Source organism: Tasmannia lanceolata, unplaced genomic scaffold (genome assembly GCF_043159265.1).
Source record: "Tasmannia lanceolata isolate RefF3 unplaced genomic scaffold, GAP_Taslan_0.1 ptg000054l, whole genome shotgun sequence".
NCBI lineage: Eukaryota > Viridiplantae > Streptophyta > Magnoliopsida > Canellales > Winteraceae > Tasmannia > Tasmannia lanceolata.
The window spans coordinates 385,246-404,341 of NW_027518731.1; the positions used below are offsets into that span (position 1 = coordinate 385,246).

General features: G+C 36.8%; 1 protein-coding gene across 2 annotated transcripts in view; it reads left to right on the top strand.

The window, feature by feature from the left end:
* SECA2 (Preprotein translocase SecA family protein) overlaps positions 1–19,096 on the top strand; it is a 38,331-nt gene that overhangs the window by 10,992 nt on the left and 8,243 nt on the right. For both annotated transcript variants that reach the window (XM_077375539.1, XM_077375540.1), the window contains exons 17-25: positions 8,097–8,175; positions 8,356–8,469; positions 8,779–8,874; positions 8,952–9,015; positions 9,139–9,428; positions 14,306–14,361; positions 16,102–16,219; positions 16,311–16,391; positions 17,038–17,117. In XM_077375539.1, coding sequence (XP_077231654.1) covers positions 8,097–8,175; positions 8,356–8,469; positions 8,779–8,874; positions 8,952–9,015; positions 9,139–9,428; positions 14,306–14,361; positions 16,102–16,219; positions 16,311–16,391; positions 17,038–17,117 — 978 coding nt within the window. The remainder of the gene's footprint in view (positions 1–8,096; positions 8,176–8,355; positions 8,470–8,778; positions 8,875–8,951; positions 9,016–9,138; positions 9,429–14,305; positions 14,362–16,101; positions 16,220–16,310; positions 16,392–17,037; positions 17,118–19,096) is intronic.

Below are 19,096 nucleotides of genomic sequence, written 5' to 3' on the forward strand. Positions count from 1 at the left end.
TCTCTTTTGTAAATGTGTTGTTGTGGGATGTTCCTGCCATTTGATGGTAAAATTGTGGTATGCGGTCAGATTGTATTTAGCTGTAGTTTAAATCCATGAGAAACCAAGTCTCACTCTCTGAAGTCATTTTTGCATAGTGTTTCTTGTCTGGTTAAGAAATTTGTAGGGTTGAAACTTGCATGAGATAAAACCCGCATCATCCCGACCCGAAAAACCCATGGGTCGGGTTCAAAGTGTCAGGGTCTTGGGTTGGCTCTGATTTGAAAACCGAACAACCCGAAAAATCCGAGTTATTTCTTTTCCATTATTTTTATATTTTATCAAAGACATCCTCCCCTGTCCACTTTCCTCTCTCTCTCTCTCTCTAACCGATCAAAGATATCCCTTCATATCCTCATGGGAGCTTGGAGGTAGGAGGCATACTCTCTCTCTCTCTCAGTTTACGCAGCCCTTCTATCTATATCTCCATGAATGTTGACAGTTTCCAAAACGGAAATAATCTGGATATGAATTCCTAGAAAATGCTTGGAATTTATAATGTGTTTCGATGGTAATAGTTGTCACAGCAACATTTGCATTGCTTCCATTCTTGAGCTTTCCTGTAACATTAAAAAGAAGAGGAAGAAGGTAGATTGTTAGGAAGAGAGTTGCAAAAGAAGAGGAAGAAGGTAGATTGTTAGGAAGAGAGTTGCAGAGACGCTATTAAATGCATAGACAGGGAGGTGAACAAACGAAAGAGATACGTTCCCTCCAGACCTATTTTATTATTTATATTCGATGATGCTGAAAGCTATGTGTGGCGTCAAAGGCGAGTTTCATACATTTTTCAACGATGATCAGTTCCCTTCAGTCCTATTTTACTAGATGCATGCAAGTTCAAGTTTTCAATTGTATAGTCTTCCTTTGGTATGGGATCGAGTGGGACGTTTCTAATTGAAAGTTTATTTTTGTTTGCTCATGTCTTCTAGTTATCGTATACCATGTTTCCTTGTTTAATCTAGTGGTAAGGTTCTTATCCATTATCCATCTGCCTTATGCCTAAAATTAACTGGTTTCCAACAATCCAACCTTATTTTAGAGAGGAGATCCCACTGACTATGTTATCGAGTCATTTAAAATCTGTCTTTAGTTGATGTAAAAATTAAAGAGATATTTCTTGTATTCAAACTGTTAAAAGTGATCAACATCAACTTTACAATCCATTAATTCTTACTTTATTTCCAAGATTATCCCACGAATCAACTCGGCTTTTAACAAAGCTTTCATCATACTTTTTCTGATATATTACAAAATAATACGGGTTCAAGTTGAACTCAGGTAAAAACCATCAGAGTATGGTTTTAAATCTAGCCTGTGAACTTGTTATTGTTATTTTGGGACATAGGGCTCTATAATTTGTTTTTTTTTTTTTTTTTTTCATTTTTACTGATTTTGTTAGTTGGGATTAGCAGAACACATTTGTGACTCTATATTTCTATAAATTGGTACGGAATACTGTGATCATTAAAACTTGGTATTCTTTCCTGAAAATAGTATGCGCATTGGAAACTTGAACTTGCATGCATCTATGATCATTAACACTTGTGATCATTAAAACTTGGTATTGCAAGAAATATTGTTACTGTGCATGTATACAACAGAACTTACGGTGCATGTATGCGCATGTATCGAGAATGTGGAAAAGCCCGAACCGACCCTACCCGAAATAGTTTCTTGGGTCGGGTCGGGTCTAGGAATCTTGGTTTTTAAAAAAATAAAATAAAAATCTGACCCAACCCGACCCGGGATAATTTCTCGGGTAGGGTAGGTTTCTGGAAGCTTGACCCGCCTGACCCGAGTTGCAACCCTAGAAATTTGTGCAAGTACTCTTTTCAGTACTCCATTTATGGTAATTGTCAGCAGTTCTCCTTTTTCTCTTGTGCCATTATGTCAGTAAATAATAAACTGTTATATGGGTCTTTTCGTGTCCACTGATCATAGGTCTTTTCTTAACACGTCCCCCGATTAATGGTAGATACTTGTATTTCTTTCTCGTCAAACCACAAATCTAATTTCACTAATTGTGTAAGCTTTGCTTTTATTTCTGATCTTATTTCATGTTCTGCATAGGACACCCTCACTATATATATGTGTGTACAGTGTGTGTGTGTGTATATATGAGAAAAAGGATAGTGCGCTCGAGCGCGGGCCCAAACACATGCGTCCCACATTTTTTGTGCTGATCAAAACCATTCATTTGCAAGGGCCCCCATCATAGATAGGGTGTGTACAAAAAATCAGGTCTATTGGATCATCCTAATCCCTCCAAAAGTGGAGGGCAAAAATTGGTAGATTTGTGGCAAACGGTGTCTGTCCATTTTGACCTCCACAAATGGATGGGTTAGGATGATCCTATGGAGCTGATTTTTTGTACATACCCCATCTATGTAAGGGCCTTTCATATGAATGCTTTGGATCATCCTAACAAAGTGGGCCCACATGAGTTTGGGGCCCTCGAGCGCACCTAAGCTTGGTGCGCTTAAGCTCACCATTTTTTTGGTGCGCTTAAGTTGTTATAACGCCTCCCATTCGTTTAAATGTTTGGGTCCCGCTTAAGCGCACTAATGGGAGGCGTTATAACAACTTAAGCGCACCAAAAAAATGGTGCGCTTAAGCTCACCAACAGTTTTTTTTCTCTCTCTCTCTCTCTCTCTATATATATATATATATATATATATATATATATATATATATATATATATATATATATATATATGGGTTAAGTGTTTGTACTCGGTCGAGTACCTAACCTTATCAACGCAGTCCCTCTAAGTTAACGCAGGAAGAATCCGAACCGTCGATCGGTTCTAATCGCAGCCGTCCAAGGCGAATGTAAACGCAGTCCCTCTAAGTTGCGCATTTCTCCCTCTCCCTGTTACGATTCTCGCTGGAGAGGAGAAACCCTAGATGAGAAAAAACGAAGAAGAAACAGAGGTTTGTACTCCCTCATGCCGCCCCTCTCCAAAAAATCTCTCCTCTCCCTCACGTCTCTCTCTCTCTCTCTCTCTCCCAACACTCGTTTATTTTTAGGAAGTTGCGCATTTCTCCCTCTCCCTGTTTCGATTCTCGCAAACACTTAACCCATCTGAACAATAGACTAGATATTAGGGTTTTGCTTCTGCTTTCATCTTCTTATCCTTTGATCCCCATCGATCGGTCCTTGTTTCTGCAAAAATCCTTTTCCTGAACCAAAAACCCTACCTCTGGCGTGATCTTTGCAACCACCAGATTCTAAATCTTGTTCCTCGAATTTGTTTTAAAATCTTTTAAGCAGTTTTGATCGAGAAGAAGAAAAGATCCAATCCTTCTGCAATTATTCCTAATTCAGGTAAGTTTTGCTATTTTAACCCCTCTCTTAACAGAAAATGTCAATGATGCAAAGTTTTGCTTGTTTTGATTTTTGTTATGCAATTAAAAGTATTCGTATGAGTTTAGTTTTGATCATTTCAATATGATTTTGTGGATATTATTTTCATAATCTGAATTAAATATTGGAAGAATGTAAATAGCTCTTTGGAATCGAATTAAATATGTATAATCAACAAAAATACATGAGCTTTCACACGTTGAGAAAAATATAGTAGAGCAATTTTTGAACCCTAAAAATGAGACCAGAGAGGGGTTTTGAGTGGGTTCAGATTATGAAAATAATATCCACAAAATCATATTGAAATGATCAAAACTAAACTCATACGAATACTTTTAATTGCATAACCAAAATCAAAACAAGCAAAACTTTGCATCATTGACATTTTCTGTTAAGAGAGGGGTTAAAATAGCAAAACTTACCTGAATTAGGAATAATTGCAGAAGGATTGGATCTTTTCTTCTTCTCGATCAAAACTCCTTAAAAGATTTTAAAACAAATTCGAGGAACAAGAATTAAAATCTGGTGGTTGCAAAGATCACGCCAGAGGTAGGGTTTTTGGTTCAAGAAAAGGATTTTTGCAGAAACAAGGACCGATCGATGGGGATCAAAGGATAAGAAGATGAAAGCAGAAGCAAAACCCTAATATCTAGTCTATTGTTCAGATGGGTTAAGTGTTTGGGAGAATCGAAACAGGGAGAGGGAGAAATGCGCAACTTCCTGAAAATAAACGAGTGTTGGGAGAGAGAGAGAGACGTGAGGGAGAGGAGAGATTTTTTGGAGAGGGGCGGCGTGAGGGAGTACAAACCTCTGTTTCTTCTTCGTTTTTTCTCATCTAGGGTTTCTCCTCTCCAGCGAGAATCGTAACAGGGAGAGGGAGAAATGCGCAACTTAGAGGGACTGCGTTTACATTCGCCTTGGACGGCTGTGATTAGAACCGATCGACGATTCGGATTCTTCCTGCGTTAACTTAGAGGGACTGCGTTGATAAGGTTAGGTACTCGACCGAGTACAAACACTTAACCTATATATATATATATATATATATATATATATATATATAACATATATGAGAGAGAAAGAGTAGGTACTCCTTGGAGTAGATAACTTATCTACTCCCTAGCTTAAAATAACAGTTGGGGCCACATTGTTTGGGTGATCCAAAAGCATTCATTTGATGCCCCCTCACATAGATAGGGTGTGCCCAAAAAATCAGCTCGATAGGATCATCCTAACCCTATGAACTGTGGAGGCAAAACATGGACAGATTTGTGCAGGTTTATACACGTCCATTTTTGCCTCCACAAGTCATAGGGTTAGGATGATCCTATCGAGCTGATTTTGTTGGCACACCCTATCTATGTGTGGGGCCATCAAATGAATGCTTTGGATCACGCAAATAATGTGGCCCAACTGTTATTTTAAGCTAGCGAGTAGATAAGTTATCTACTCTAGGGAGTACCTACTCTTTTCTCATCTCTCTCTCTCTCTCTCTCTATATATATATATATATATATGAAAGTATGAGAGATAGATCTAAGAGAAAGAGAGACCAGAGAGATAGAAAGAGGGGAGATCAGAAAAAGCAGAAAGAGAGATCAGGGAGAGATCAGAAAAATGAAAGAAAAGGAGATAGGGGGGAGAGAGAGATCAGGAAAGGAGAGAGAGAGAGAGAGAGAGAGAGAGAGAGAGAGAGAGAGAGAGAGAGAGAGAGAGAGAGATGAAATCGCCTCCCTCCCTAGGGTTACCATCGACCTAGGGAGGGAGCACACAAAAGCCCCATCCTTTTTGCTTTTTTCACGAAAGCGCCTCGTTCAGATTTGTGTCTTCACCGAAATATATTATAAACCTCACAGCATATACTCCTAATAAGTGAGAATATGAATCATTAGCACCACGTAGGGTACTAATAACATACTGCTTTGCCAAAAAGCTATTTATATTATACTGTATTATCCTATCTTATATTATATTTCATAACAAATATATGGTTCCTAACAATTTACAATGTATCACTAACTGTTTACATTGTATGATACATACTGGAAAGGGAAAGAAAAGGATACATGCAAATGTGGAATCAGTTCTTCAGTGTTGATTCCTTTCTGGAAAGAAAGGTACAACCTATAATAAGAATGGCTATTTACAATTTAGTTTTTCTATGGAATAAACCCGTACGGGCCTTTGGCTTAAAGTCATGGATATGCTCCCCATTGGCGTGAGTTCGAATCCCCGCAGGCTTATCCGATGCTTGTGGTTTACGGGTGATTGCACGCATCTGTAGGGAATAGTCCCGCCCTAAAAATTGGGGTGGGGATACCAAATGTCATACAAAAAAAAAAGTTTTTTGTATGGAATAAATCAGCTAGTGAAGAAGATGAAATTTCGACGGCTCTAAAAGATGGTACTCATGCATATTAGTCCAAGATCAATACAAATTAAATTCCATCTGTTTCCTGCATATGTATCCCACTTTATCTTTAGGTTATTGTACACTACTTTTACTATAAGCTTACACAAAAACAGAAATCCTGATAAAGAAGTTTCCAACTGATGTTTCAATGAAAATCCAGATATATATATATATATATATATATATATATATATATATATATATATATATATATATATATATATATTGTGAGCTTGAAGCTCATATAGCTTATATGAGCTTGAGGGCCCAAACACATTCCCACATTTTTTGTGGTGATCGAAACCATTCATTTGCAAGGCCCCATCATAGATAGAGTGTGTACAAAAAATCAGCTCCATTGGATCATCCTAACCCCTCCAAAAGCGGAGGGCAAAAATGGGCAGATTTGTGGCAAACAGTGTCTGTCCATTTTGCCCTCCACTTTTGGATGGGTTAGGATGATCCTATGGAGCTGATTTTCTGTACACACCCTATCTATGTAAGGGCCTTTCAAATGAATGCTTTGGATCATCCTAACAATGTGGGTCTACATGTGTTTGGGCCCTCAAGCTCATATAAGCTATATGAGCTTCAAGCTCACAATCATTTTCCTCATATATATATATAGAGGAAAGTGTTTCTAGTCCGGCCGACTAGAGATCATTCTCTAGTCCGCCACCCAAAAACACATGGGTCCCACATATTTTGTGGTGATCTAAAGCATTCATTTGATAGGCCTCATCATAGATAGGATGTCCACAAAAATTCAGCTTCATAGGATCTTCTTAACCCTTCGATTTGTAGAGTTAAAAAATGGACAGATTTGTGGCGGTTTATAGCCGTCCATTTTAAGATCCACAAATCATAGGGTTGGGATGATCCTATGAAGCTAATTTCTTGTGGACACCGTCTCTATGTCAAGGCTCATCAAATGAATGCTTTCCATCACCAAAATATGTGGGACCCATGTGTTTTTGGGTGGCGGACTAGAGAATGATCTCTAGTCGGCCGGACTAGAAACACTTTCCTCATATATATATATATATGAGGAAACTGTTGGTGCGCTTAAGCTCACCAAACTTATGGTGAGCTTAAGCGCCCAATCACATGGGGGTCCACTTTGTTAGGATTATCCAAAGCATTCATTTGAAAGTCCCTTACATAGATGGGGGGTGTACCAAAAATCAGCTCCATAGGATCATCCTAACCCCTCCATTTGTGAAGGACAAAAATGGACAGACACAAATCTGCCCATTTTTTGTCCTCCACAAATGGAGGGGTTAGGATGATCCTATGGAGCTGATTTTTGGTACACCCCCTATCTATCATAAGGCCTTGCAAATGAATGGTTTGGATCACCACAGAAAATGTGGGACCCATGTGATTGGGGAACTTAAGCGCACCATAAGTTTGGTGCGCTTAAGCTCACCAACAGTTTCCTCTCTCTCTCTCTCTCTCTCTCTCTCTCTCTCTCTATATATATATATATATATATATATATATATATATATATATATATATGAGAAAACGGTTTCTACACACAAGTGTAGATAAGTAATCTACACACTAGCTTAAAATACAGTGGAGGGCATATTGTTTGGGTGATCCAAACCATTCATTTGATTGGCCGTCACATAGATAGGGTGTCCCCAAAAAATCAGCTCCATAGGATCATCCCAACCCTACGATTTGTGGAGGTAAAATGGACGTGTATAAACCTTCAAAAATCTGTCCATTTTTTGCCTCCACGGTTCGAAGGGTTAGGATGATCTTATGAAGCTGATTTTTTGGGCACACCCTATCTATGTGAGGGCCCATCAAATGAATGCTTTGGAATGGATCACCCAAACAATGTGGGCCCCCACTGTATTTTAAGCTAGTGTGTAGATAACTTATCTACACTTGTGTGTAGAAACCGTTTTTTATATTATACACACACACACACACACACACATATATATCTACATGTGTGTGTGTGTGTGTGTGTGTGTCCAAACTGTTTTCACACACACACAGACATATCAGCAGCTCCTTTAATGTCCAAACTGTTTTCACATCTACCCTGGTATTTAAATTCAACTGGTCATTTAATACTAAATCTGGTTCAGTCTGCTTAGCATTGGAATTTAATTTTCGAACACTGATGTCAAATTAGGCTATTAGGAATTTCCCTTGATTAGTTAATATAGAAGACATTTTGTTTATGCTTATTTTTCATGTTTTTTATCCTAATCAATGACATATTTAATGTCAAAGTTGTTTCTTCATTGGATGCAGTGTTGAGAATTCTGAATATTTGTCCGATCTGCTAAAGGAGCGAAATATTCCCCACAATGTCCTTAATGCACGGCCAAAGGTTCAATAGGATTTATTTTCTCGGTTAAAAGCTTCAATTGGATCTGCAAATTCTTTCTTTTCAGCAATGTATTGATTCAACAGTTGAATTTGTATTGCTTTCTTTTTTCTTTTCTTTTCTTTTTTTGAAAAATTGTTTATATTGTATTCTTACAATTTATCTTTGTCAATTATCCTATAGTATGCTGCGAGGGAGGCTGAAATTGTTGCCCAAGCAGGTCGGAAGTATGCCATCACCATTTCTACTAATATGGCTGGCAGAGGCACCGACATAATCCTTGGTGGAAACCCAAAAGTATGTCCAACTTTTGGTAGATCTTTTCATTTTGATGCTTTTAATATTAATATTACTATAATCAAAATTTCTTTAATGGGATGGTAATTGGTGTCACCTATGTTGTGTGTTTAGCTTGTAGGAGTAAGGATTGGTAAATCATTATTCAGGATGATAGGAGAGATGAAAATCTTTTTTCAATACTTCATTGATTTTCTTGTTTTATATATTTTAGAGATACCTCTTTCTTGTGATAAATAGAGTTGCAAGTTCACCATTATTTCCTTCTATCAACTAAACTTTTGTATCTTGTGGTCATGGTGTTTCAAGATGCTCGCCAAAGAAATTATGGAGGATAGCTTACTTCCATTTTTGACACAAGAAGCACCAAATGTTGAAACGGATGGTGAACCGATTTCACAAAAGGTGATAACTTGTGTTGGTTATTTTTTGTTTCAGGATGTATTCAGTTTCTAATATTCTTTCTCAATCTTTTGATGTAGGTTTTGTCAAAGATAAAAGTTGGCCCGTCATCGTTAGCTCTGCTTGCAAAGACAGCACTAATGGGTTAGTAAATGTATTCTTGAATGTCTTATTTAATGCTCGATTCGGGTACAATTTCTTTCTGAATATTATTCTTATTCTGATTCTTTTTTTTTCCATTTTTATTTAAACTGTTTAATTTCCCAGCAAAATATGTATGCAAAAGTAAAGGAAAGGGCTGGACATATAAGGAGGCAAAATCTGTAATTTCGGAGTCGATACAAATGAGTCAGTTAAATAGTGTGGAAGATCTAGAAAAGCTTGTGGCTGAGGAATCTGAGATGTATCCCATCAGTCCTACAATAGCGCTTGCTTATCTTTCAGTCCTGAAGGACTGCGAAGCACATTCTTCCGCTGAGGGTTCAGAAGTGAAAAGGTTGGGGGGCCTTCATGTCATTGGGACATCTTTGCATGAGTCTCGGAGAATAGATAACCAGGTGTTCATATTCTTTCCATATTTTTAGTGTAACTGACAATAGTTTATGGGAACTGTACCATGTGCATGTCTCACTCTCTCTATGGATTCACACACACACACACACACACACATGTAAATGTTTAGAGAGAGATGGTCTCTGCAATCCTTGTTTTGATAATAATGCTCTTGTTATTTTATACTTTCCAAGATTATTGGTAGTTGATAGATTTTTCGGAATTATAAGAGCCCTGACTGTTGATTAGTGAAGTCTAAAACCACGAGTGGATGGAATCGGTGCACATCTTGAATATTATTGGGGTATTATGGTTATGTTTCTATAAGTTATTCCATTTTTCTGATCACCAGATATGCTCCGTCGAATCTCTGACCATGAGTCCACTGTGGACATTTTATGTGGAGTATGTTGCTCACCAATATGGCTTTAAACTTCAATCGAAATTTGTAAACTTTTGTGGGGAATGAAGTCGAAGTTCATACCGAAGTTTGAAGTTTGATTTCTTGGCCGAATGTCCGAAATGTCAAGAATATTGTTTCATTTGTTAGTGTACCAATAAATGCATCACCTTATGCCATACTATACAAGAACTAATTGATGAGAAGAAAACCAAGGTCTTAATGACAAACCCCACAGCGATTGTTGGACATGCTAAAGTCTGTTGAATGGAACTTGATCTCAAAATAAGAATGGGGAGAATTCGGGGTTTTGCATTTTGAAACGGTTGCGAGTAAAATGCAGTAAGGCTGCTAAAGCTAACTCTATCAGTCCAGAGTCATCAATGATCAAAATTGAAAGCCTCTAATTTTCTTTGTGCATGTCTTGGTCTTTATTTGTCAAAGTTTCCATGTAGCTGTGGGTTCATCTTTGTGGTTAAGACTTAAGAGTTAAGACATACGGTTGTCTACTATGAAATCTCGTTAGTCTATCTTCGATTCAAGTCCATTCTCCTGTATTCTCAGTGTTTATTTAGTGGATTCTTTTTTATATTTTTATCTTTCATTGGAATTGCAGACCCCAACTAGTTTGGGACAAAGGCTTAGTTGAGTTGAGTTGAGTATCTTTCAATGGAATTCTTGTTAGCTCCAGATATTAATCATGGAAGAAATTTGAAACCTCCAATTTAAGTGTTTTCTTGGGGTCACGGTCTCTAAAGTTCTTGAGTATGTCTAGTTCCATGAATAGAATTTGGTTGAATTCCATCTCATCATTTATTTCCTACATCCAGGATAAAAGGGTAAAGGGCAGTTTGTTCATCACTGCCCTCGAAAAGAAGGAACTTTTTTCGGAACCTTCTTGGGAGCAAGAAATCATCTCGTCTATCGCAACATCATACTTTGGCAGTAACACTAGTCTACTTGTCTCTCACTCCAAGAGGAATGTTGGAGAAACAGTCTTCCATCTTCCTCAAGCTTTAGGATTGAAGAAATGGCCGCCGTGATGGAACATATTTACCAGTTGTCTACTGGGCAAGAGTAGATAACAAGTTAGTGGAATGAGAAATTAGAGCAGATGAAAATTAGTGGAATGAGAAAATTAGTCCTCCCATTCCAAACGGGGTGGCCTTGAGTATCTTCGATGATTTTGGCAAATCTTTTGTGGGAATTCAAAATCTTTCCATCTTTAAGATAGTAGAAGATAAACCTGTTTGAAAAGTACAAATCTGAACTGGACTGGAGAATTGTGCTAAAGTACAAATCTGAACTGGACTGGAGAAAATCCTGTTTGAAAAGATTGAGAAGTTGGAAAAAAGCATGGGAAAGGTGAAAGAGAAAAATAATAAAGGTCTGGGTATAGACAATCTCTCCCTTTTTGACTTGATTAGAGTAGACTTCTAGAAAATTTCAAGAGCCCAGAGTTTGAAATATTTTATGAGACTGGGACGCCTTGTCATAAATATCTCCGACATTTTCAAAATATCGCAATATTTCGATAAAACGAAAAATCCCCTAAAAATCCCCATATTTAAAAAAATATATTGATATTTTCATTTTAATCATTTACCACGATAATATCATGATATTTTTATTTTATATTTTTTTCTTAAATTTTATATTTTTAAATAATTTTATTATTATCGTTTCTTTTTCGGTATAAGCCCAAAAAAAATAAAAATAAAAATAATATATCCCGAGATTTTCTCTTTCCGAGAAATTCCCGAGAATGATATTTGTGACTTATGTCCCACCATGCATTTGAAGTTGTCCGTTGGTCTACGTAGACCTCAAGGACTATAGCAAGAAAATGGCTTGGCTGTTCCAAATGTCATTAACTGTAGCCGCACGAAAGAGGTTTTTAACCCTAGACAAGTCCCCACGAAGAGTTGTATGGACATCTCAGGTCAGTTTGCAGATTATTTCTCTTGCAAACGATCACTGGAGAGATTTAGAAATTACTTGTCAAGATGAAAATTATTCTACGCTATTATTATGAGATAGAGTAAGAAAACCTCCCAAATGATAGGTAACCCATTTGAGAAGGAGCGATTTCAAATAGTATTGAAGAGCTTGAGTCCTCAATACTTTCAGTACTTGGCTCCTCAACACTACCCGACTTTCGAAGCATTGAATCAGGCTTGGAATCAAGGAGAAGGCACTTTTTGGAATGGAATACTAATTACGGATGGAATTTCCATTAGAGGAAAAAAATCCTTATAATTCCAACATAAGTGGTGTGAATTCAATTCAAAGGGAAAACAACGAGGAGCGGTTTAGATTACCCAACCTTTTCAATAAAATCAATGACTCAAGAAGCAGCAAAATAGAAGGAAAAGAGAATTTAACAGTTTGAAGACCTTTTTATTGCTATCTTGACACAACATCCAGCGATATGAAATTATTTTGAAACTTTTTTCACTGGACCCTATGCCACCACAAAATCCTCTACCCAAGCTCTTCCACTCCAGTGAGTTTTGTGCCTACCACCAAGGTCCAGTACATATAAACTCGCTGTTGCATAATACCGAAGCTTGCCAAAATGTTAAGGAGGCCGGCACATTGGTCCCCCTATCCAAGCCAAGTGTCACTATGAATTTTCTTCCAACCCAGGAAGTACCTCCAATTCTCCAAATCATATCAAGGTCAATTCCTTGAAAAATCATCTTCTGGTCCTTCCACCTTCATTTGAATCATAAAAGAGTAGTCATTCAGATCAACAGAAAGGCCAATCTACACCAATGCATTTGTTGCTGATTCTCCTGAGCCTTTTGTTTTGCAAAGTGAGGAAGGGTTGTATGATGGGAATAGTGGTGTGAAGATGGACCATTGGAGACAGAAGAAGCTCTAATTTCAACCATTGAAAAAAAAGCCCTAATTTCACAGCACAATGATGTGGTGTGCATTGACAAAAGAGTCTCCAGATTTTATCCCAAAGCTCTTCTCACTATGGTCATTTGAAATGAAGGAATCATTTGTTCTCTGTATAGAAGAACATTTCAAGGCCATGGTAGTTAGAGGGTTGAACCTTTTCGGCCCATAGAAGCTGATCAAGGAAGCGACAAGAGACCTTACTAATTGGTCTTCGCCATCCATTTACGAGTTCATTTTGGACCCTTTCGAAAGACTATTCTCCACAGATGAACCTGCTGATAATGCTTGTTTTGAATCCATTGAGTCCAAAAGCAATGTTTTAAATGTCGGTTTCGATATGCATGTCAGTCACCACAAAAATGGAAACATGTTGGTTTTTAAAAAAATTGGAATAGGTGAGTTGAGAGGAGACACAATGGTTTCGGTCATATATTTCGATAGAAATCCTGTAAGATCTCTAAAGGTTATGAATATGCATGCAAATGATAGAAATTTAAGATGAAAATTTGGAAAATGCTATAATATGCACAAGTGCACACTTAAAAACCATAAGCAAGATAACCATCTAATCATTCAAAAAATAAATTAAAAAAACAACCATAATGGCTTAACAAGATCAGACACCTAATGACATGTATTGTCATACATGTCTGGACAGTTGGGATCCAACAATTGAAAAGATTGTTTAACCTTAAAGTCTGGTTTGAGTGAGGTTCTCTTAATACTTTTCTTGGCTCAAAGAAGACACCAAGCCTCCTTGCAAGTTGAGGCGTTTGTTTGAGATACGAAAGAGTAGTTGTCTATCTCTTATGCTTTGTTTCAAGTGCATTTATCGTGAAGGAAATAATAGGTCAGATACCTAAGCAAATCATGGTGTTATTTGTAGGGAGTTGAAATTTTGTGATTAGATGCCCTTTACATTGGGCATGCTTGTTCTTGTGCAGACAACTGCCTTTTTAGCTATTGTATTCTTTCTTTTTCTTATAAAAAAATTGTCAATTATTGGGAAAAGTATTAGTTATTCATTTTGTACTTAGTTTATTTGATTTCTACTTCTAGTAGGTTTGCAATTAATACTGTTTGTATACCTTTGAGTTAGAATGGAGAACCTGAAATATTTCTGATTAATTGTTCTCATCCTTTTCTACTGGGAGAGCAATAACAAGCATGCAAGGTCTCTAGAAGAGAGGAGAAACTAGTTATCTCCTCATCTTTAAGGTTGCGCCTATGTCTAATGCCTGCTTCCCTCTCTTTTCCCAACAATCAAGTAATCACAAACCCTTGACTCTATACTGGTCATAGGATGTATAGGTTAGGGAAAGCATGGCAAAGACACAACACACCTAGCCATGGGTCTTCCCAAAACCGCATACCATCACCCCTACACATCCCATACCCAACAAAGAGATTATATGCGGAGTTCTAGTAACCATGACTGCTTTTAGAACTCTTCGCTTCCTCTTTCTAAATGGATCATTTGTCTGTTTAGTTTTCTTTACTTTGTTCACATGACTCCTGCTGCAGATTGTTGTTATGTTGAAATTACTTTTTCATCTATTGTTTTTTGTATAGCTTCGTGGGCGTGCAGGCAGACAAGGTGATCCTGGATCGACAAGGTTTATGGTGAGGTATATTTTCCGTGTACTTTTTGGTCAAAGAATGCAAACTTGAAGTCATTAACTGTAGCCTAAGTTGTGAATTTCGTTTCGTTTGCTGTTTTGTTTTGGCTACTGGAACAAAACGTTTTGGTGTTTCAATTGTTTCGTTCGGCATTTTGTTCGAAACTTTTGTTCCGCTATGATGACTGAATTTTTTTAATTGTTAAAAATATGAAAAAATCCAAAAAAAAACATAAATTGTTAAAAAAAATATAAGAAACAATTAAAAGAACCAAATTTGTATATGATCCAACATTTACTTGAAGGAAAATCACTATCAATTGAAATGCTTTTGCTGACACACTTTTCGTTCTGCTCCGATGGCCGATTTTTTTTAATTGTTAAAAATATAAAAAAATCCCAAAAAATCAGAAATTATTAAAAAAAGAAGAAGAAACAATTAAATGAACTAAATTTGTAACTGATCCAACATTTACTTAAAGAAAAATCACTATCAGCTGAAAGTGTTGACCCATGTGCAGACCAATGCCTAATAAGATGAAAAAAAATTTAGGGACCAAATTATGAGATTTTTTTACCGGACCTTTGGTATTTAATAATGTTTTGACATGATAAAATTTATGAATTTTTAAACTTGGAAAAATACCCCCATCGTTTGGAAGTTATGATTTTGACCCGGCCCTATTTTTTCTAATCTTGTACTAGAACTGGAAAGTTGACCTTTTTATCCTTTAGAATTGGGTCTTGAAACTATTTTTAATGAATCCCAATGGGGGGTATTCCCTTATTTACGTGTAAATCTTAAGTAAATGGACATTAAAAATAGTAACATATTTTGGACGAAATTGGGCATTTTGCCAATTTCATCTTAAATTCCAAATTTCAGCCGAAATTCATCTGAAATGGATCAAAATCTGGAAAAAATGGAATATATGGCCATTCTACTCAGGAACGAATTTTTTCGTCCATAACATGAAAACATTAAAATCTGCCCTGCTCAACAAACTTATAGTGATCACTGATGAGCAAATGCAAAACCTTTAGAGACATGCTGGATGAGCCCTCAATGTGATCCAATGGTTACTCAAGAGCATCAGCATACCTCCAATTTGATTTTGGGGTCTAAAAGAGTTTTTCTTCTCTTGTTAAGATGTGGTTATAGTGGTTTTCTTCTTTTTTCTTTCTGATCGGAAAGTTGTATGACGTTGCTTACTAAGTTCGGCACGACGTCATGCACATCATCCAGGTTGTCCAATCAGACAAACGCTACTGTATCGTGGAGGAAAATCATAGGCAAAACCTATTGGATCTATTGTATTTATCTTAGAGGATGTATTTTCTTGAGCACAGCATACTGCGTAATGTGCCTCAGTTTTTGCATTCAAGAAAGCTTTCTTGTATTCTCTGGGTGTTGTTGTGCTTGATATAGTGGACATTATTCCGAGAATGATTGGCTGTGTCAATCATGTAATTTCATGTAAATCAAACCCGAATAGCAAATTGTAAGATAAATGTTGATTGTATCTCTGATTTTGTCATGTTTTGTCCTTGATGTTATGATAAAGTTAGGGGTTGATTCACATGATATTACCAAGGACAGAAGAGTAGTGGTTGACTTATTAGACAATTATGTATCATGCAGGATTGTTTGTGAAAGTGAAATTTAACGCAACGGTTTTTTCAATGTGCTTTCGTCAGAGATTGAAAGGCTTATCTTTAATTTTGCTTAGTTATCTGTTTATGGAACAGCTTACAGGACGAGATGTTTCAGAAGTTCAATTTTGACACTGAGTGGGCTGTGAATCTCATATCAAAGATTACAAATAATGAGGATATACCAATTGAGGGTGATGCGATCGTAAAACAGGTGTAGCACCTAGTTATTTTCCTCGTGTTTCTTCTGGATTTGTGCAAGGTGTTTAACTCATTATAATTTTATCTAAATTCAAATTTTGTAGCTCTTGGCCCTGCAAATAAATGCGGAGAAGTATTTTTTTGGAATAAGAAAGAGCCTTGTTGAGTTTGATGAAGTATTGGAGGTAAATATCTGATATCATGGCTTTGAATGTTTATGCTTATTCATTTTATGTAATGGTTGGCCATTTGTAAACCATTATTTTGATATTCAAGTTCCTTTCTAGATGTTTTCTGTAAATTATTTTCAAAAAAGTCCTATTCCAATTTGGTGCTACTTTCTGTGTTTCTGTTTCTCTTTGTGAATAAATGGTATATTGGCCTTGTTTAAAAGTCCATAACGGATTAACGGGTGAATCATATACATTATGCCATGAACTGGTAAGGATGTATTTGATTAGCAGTTCATTGTTAGTTTAAAATACCTACTAACATAGGTCTCAAATGGATTCAGATTTGGTCACTCTTCAAGTCACTAGTCAGGTTTCAAGTTCTTAAACCTTGTGTTACTCTTAGTTATGTATGATTGATTGCTTTTACTTATTTAAGATACAGCCATTGTTGCTTTTTAACCATATTTTCCAAGCTAAGTAATAAACTATTTGATCTTTGTTTGAACGCTAAATTGAATATTTTTGAATGGTTAATCCAATAAACTATTTGATCTTTTGTTAGCTTCTAGCACTTTCTTTGTTACTTACGGGATTTTATTATGTTACATAAAGTGTCTTCTTGTAAGTTTTTCCAATATGTTTGGTTTCATTTTATCAGGTGCAAAGAAAGCATGTCTATGACCTGAGGCAATTGATATTGACAGGTGATTCTGAAAGTTGTAGTCAACACATTTTTCAGTGAGTTCTTTGTCGCTGCCCTCTCATCGTGCCACTATAGTAGATACTCAAAGTTGAAGGGAAAAAATATCCTGGCTTGCTTTACATTTGCAAGTACAAATATATGCATTTGCTTTTGGTGTCTATGTTTGGATATTTTGGTATGCTATAAATGTTTCTCTATTTGTTCCTTGCTATAATTTATTCTATCATCAACGCATATGATGTTTGATACAAGTGATCTTTAGTGTTCCTTAATTCTTTATTTGATGTACATGCCTTAGTTGCTGGAAATGCCTTGGATGGGTGGGAGATGTGTTTCCCAGAGATGTGTTTCAGAAACGTTCCTAAACATGAAAAGAATTGGGGAAATGTGTGGAAAACATATGAGAAACTTATGTGAAACATGTGAGAAAACGTATGGGAAACACGTGAAAAAGTGTGAAACTAACTTGACAATGAACAAAAAAATCAAACTTGAAGGAAAAACCCAAAATCTCGTCTCTTCTCCGTCTCTTTGCTTTCTTTTCTCTCTCTTTTCCTTCTCTTTTCTTTTCTTTCTTAGCTTTTTTTTTCCTTCTTCCTCTCTTCTTCTCAACTGCTCTTTGTTTCTCTCAGCCGCACCCTAGCTCTCTCTCTCTCTCTCTCTCTCTCTCTCTATATATATATATATATATATATATATATATATAGAGAGAGAGAGAGAGAGAGAGAGGAAACTGTTGGTGAGCTTAAGCACACCAAACTTATGGTGCGCTTAAGCTCCCCAATCACATGGGTCCCACATTTTCTGTGGTGATCCAAACCATTCATTTGCAAGGCCTTATGATAGATAGGGGGTGTACCAAAAATCAGCTCCATAGGATCATCCTAACCCCTCCATTTGTGGAGGACAAAAAATGGGCAGATTTGTGTCTGTCCATTTTTGTCCTTCACAAATGGAGGGGTTAGGATGATCCTATGGAGCTGATTTTTGGTACACCCCCCATCTATGTAAGGGACTTTCAAATGAATGCTTTGGATCATCCTAACAAAGTGGGCCCCCATGTGATTGGGCGCTTAAGCTCACCATAAGTTTGGTGAGCTTAAGCGCACCAACAGTTTCCTCATATATATATATATATATATATATATATATATCTCGGTATGTTTGGGGATGCACACAGTGGGTAAAAAAAACCCACGTGAATAGGTTTTTATAAATCCCATTCACAACTTTTTTTTATTTCCCTATTTGACTTGTTTCCTTTAAGCACTTGAATTGTGGTTTTCCTTTTTTATCCCTAACTCCATTTAGTTAAGAGTTCATCTAGGTGGGGGTAAAGTGGAATTAAGTTGAACTCTTAATGGCTCACGATGTGTACGCACGCTCCCTTATTGGGAGTGTGCGTGCGGCAAGTTTGTGGGGGAAACAAATTGGGTTTCTAATTTTTTGTAGTTATCTCCTCCTATTAAATCTCTAAGGTGATATTACACATTTACCCTTATTTGGTTTTAGAATTAAAAGTTATAGAAGGCTAACATGGTCTACAAGTTTTAACTAGGGTGTCTTTATCAATGTTGTTTAAATGGCTTTAAGTAGGGTGTCTCTAACAATATGATTTGTGGTTTTAAGTTGAGTGTTTTTATCAAAAAGAAAAAAATACTAATAAGGGGAAGGAAATTGTGGTCGTTAAAATAATAGAAAATTTCACCTTGTCAGCTGGAAAGACATGTGCTGACCTATTAAAGCCGGTGAGCTCGGAATCGGGAAAGACACTCACTTTGGCACGTGACTGTGGAGATTTGGGGAAGAAAGAGTGAAAGACACTCATTTTGGACCAGAGTAATTGAAAGTATGAGTTGTGTCCTGGGAGCTAGATTTTCGAGGATAAATATAGAAGTAGCAGTCAAACAGTGAGGAGGACATCTTCAAGCATAAGTTCTCTGAGTGCATTTGTTTTAGAGTGTACCAAGGTGATAGAGTGATGCTTTGACAAGATAAATGGTGTATGGAAGAT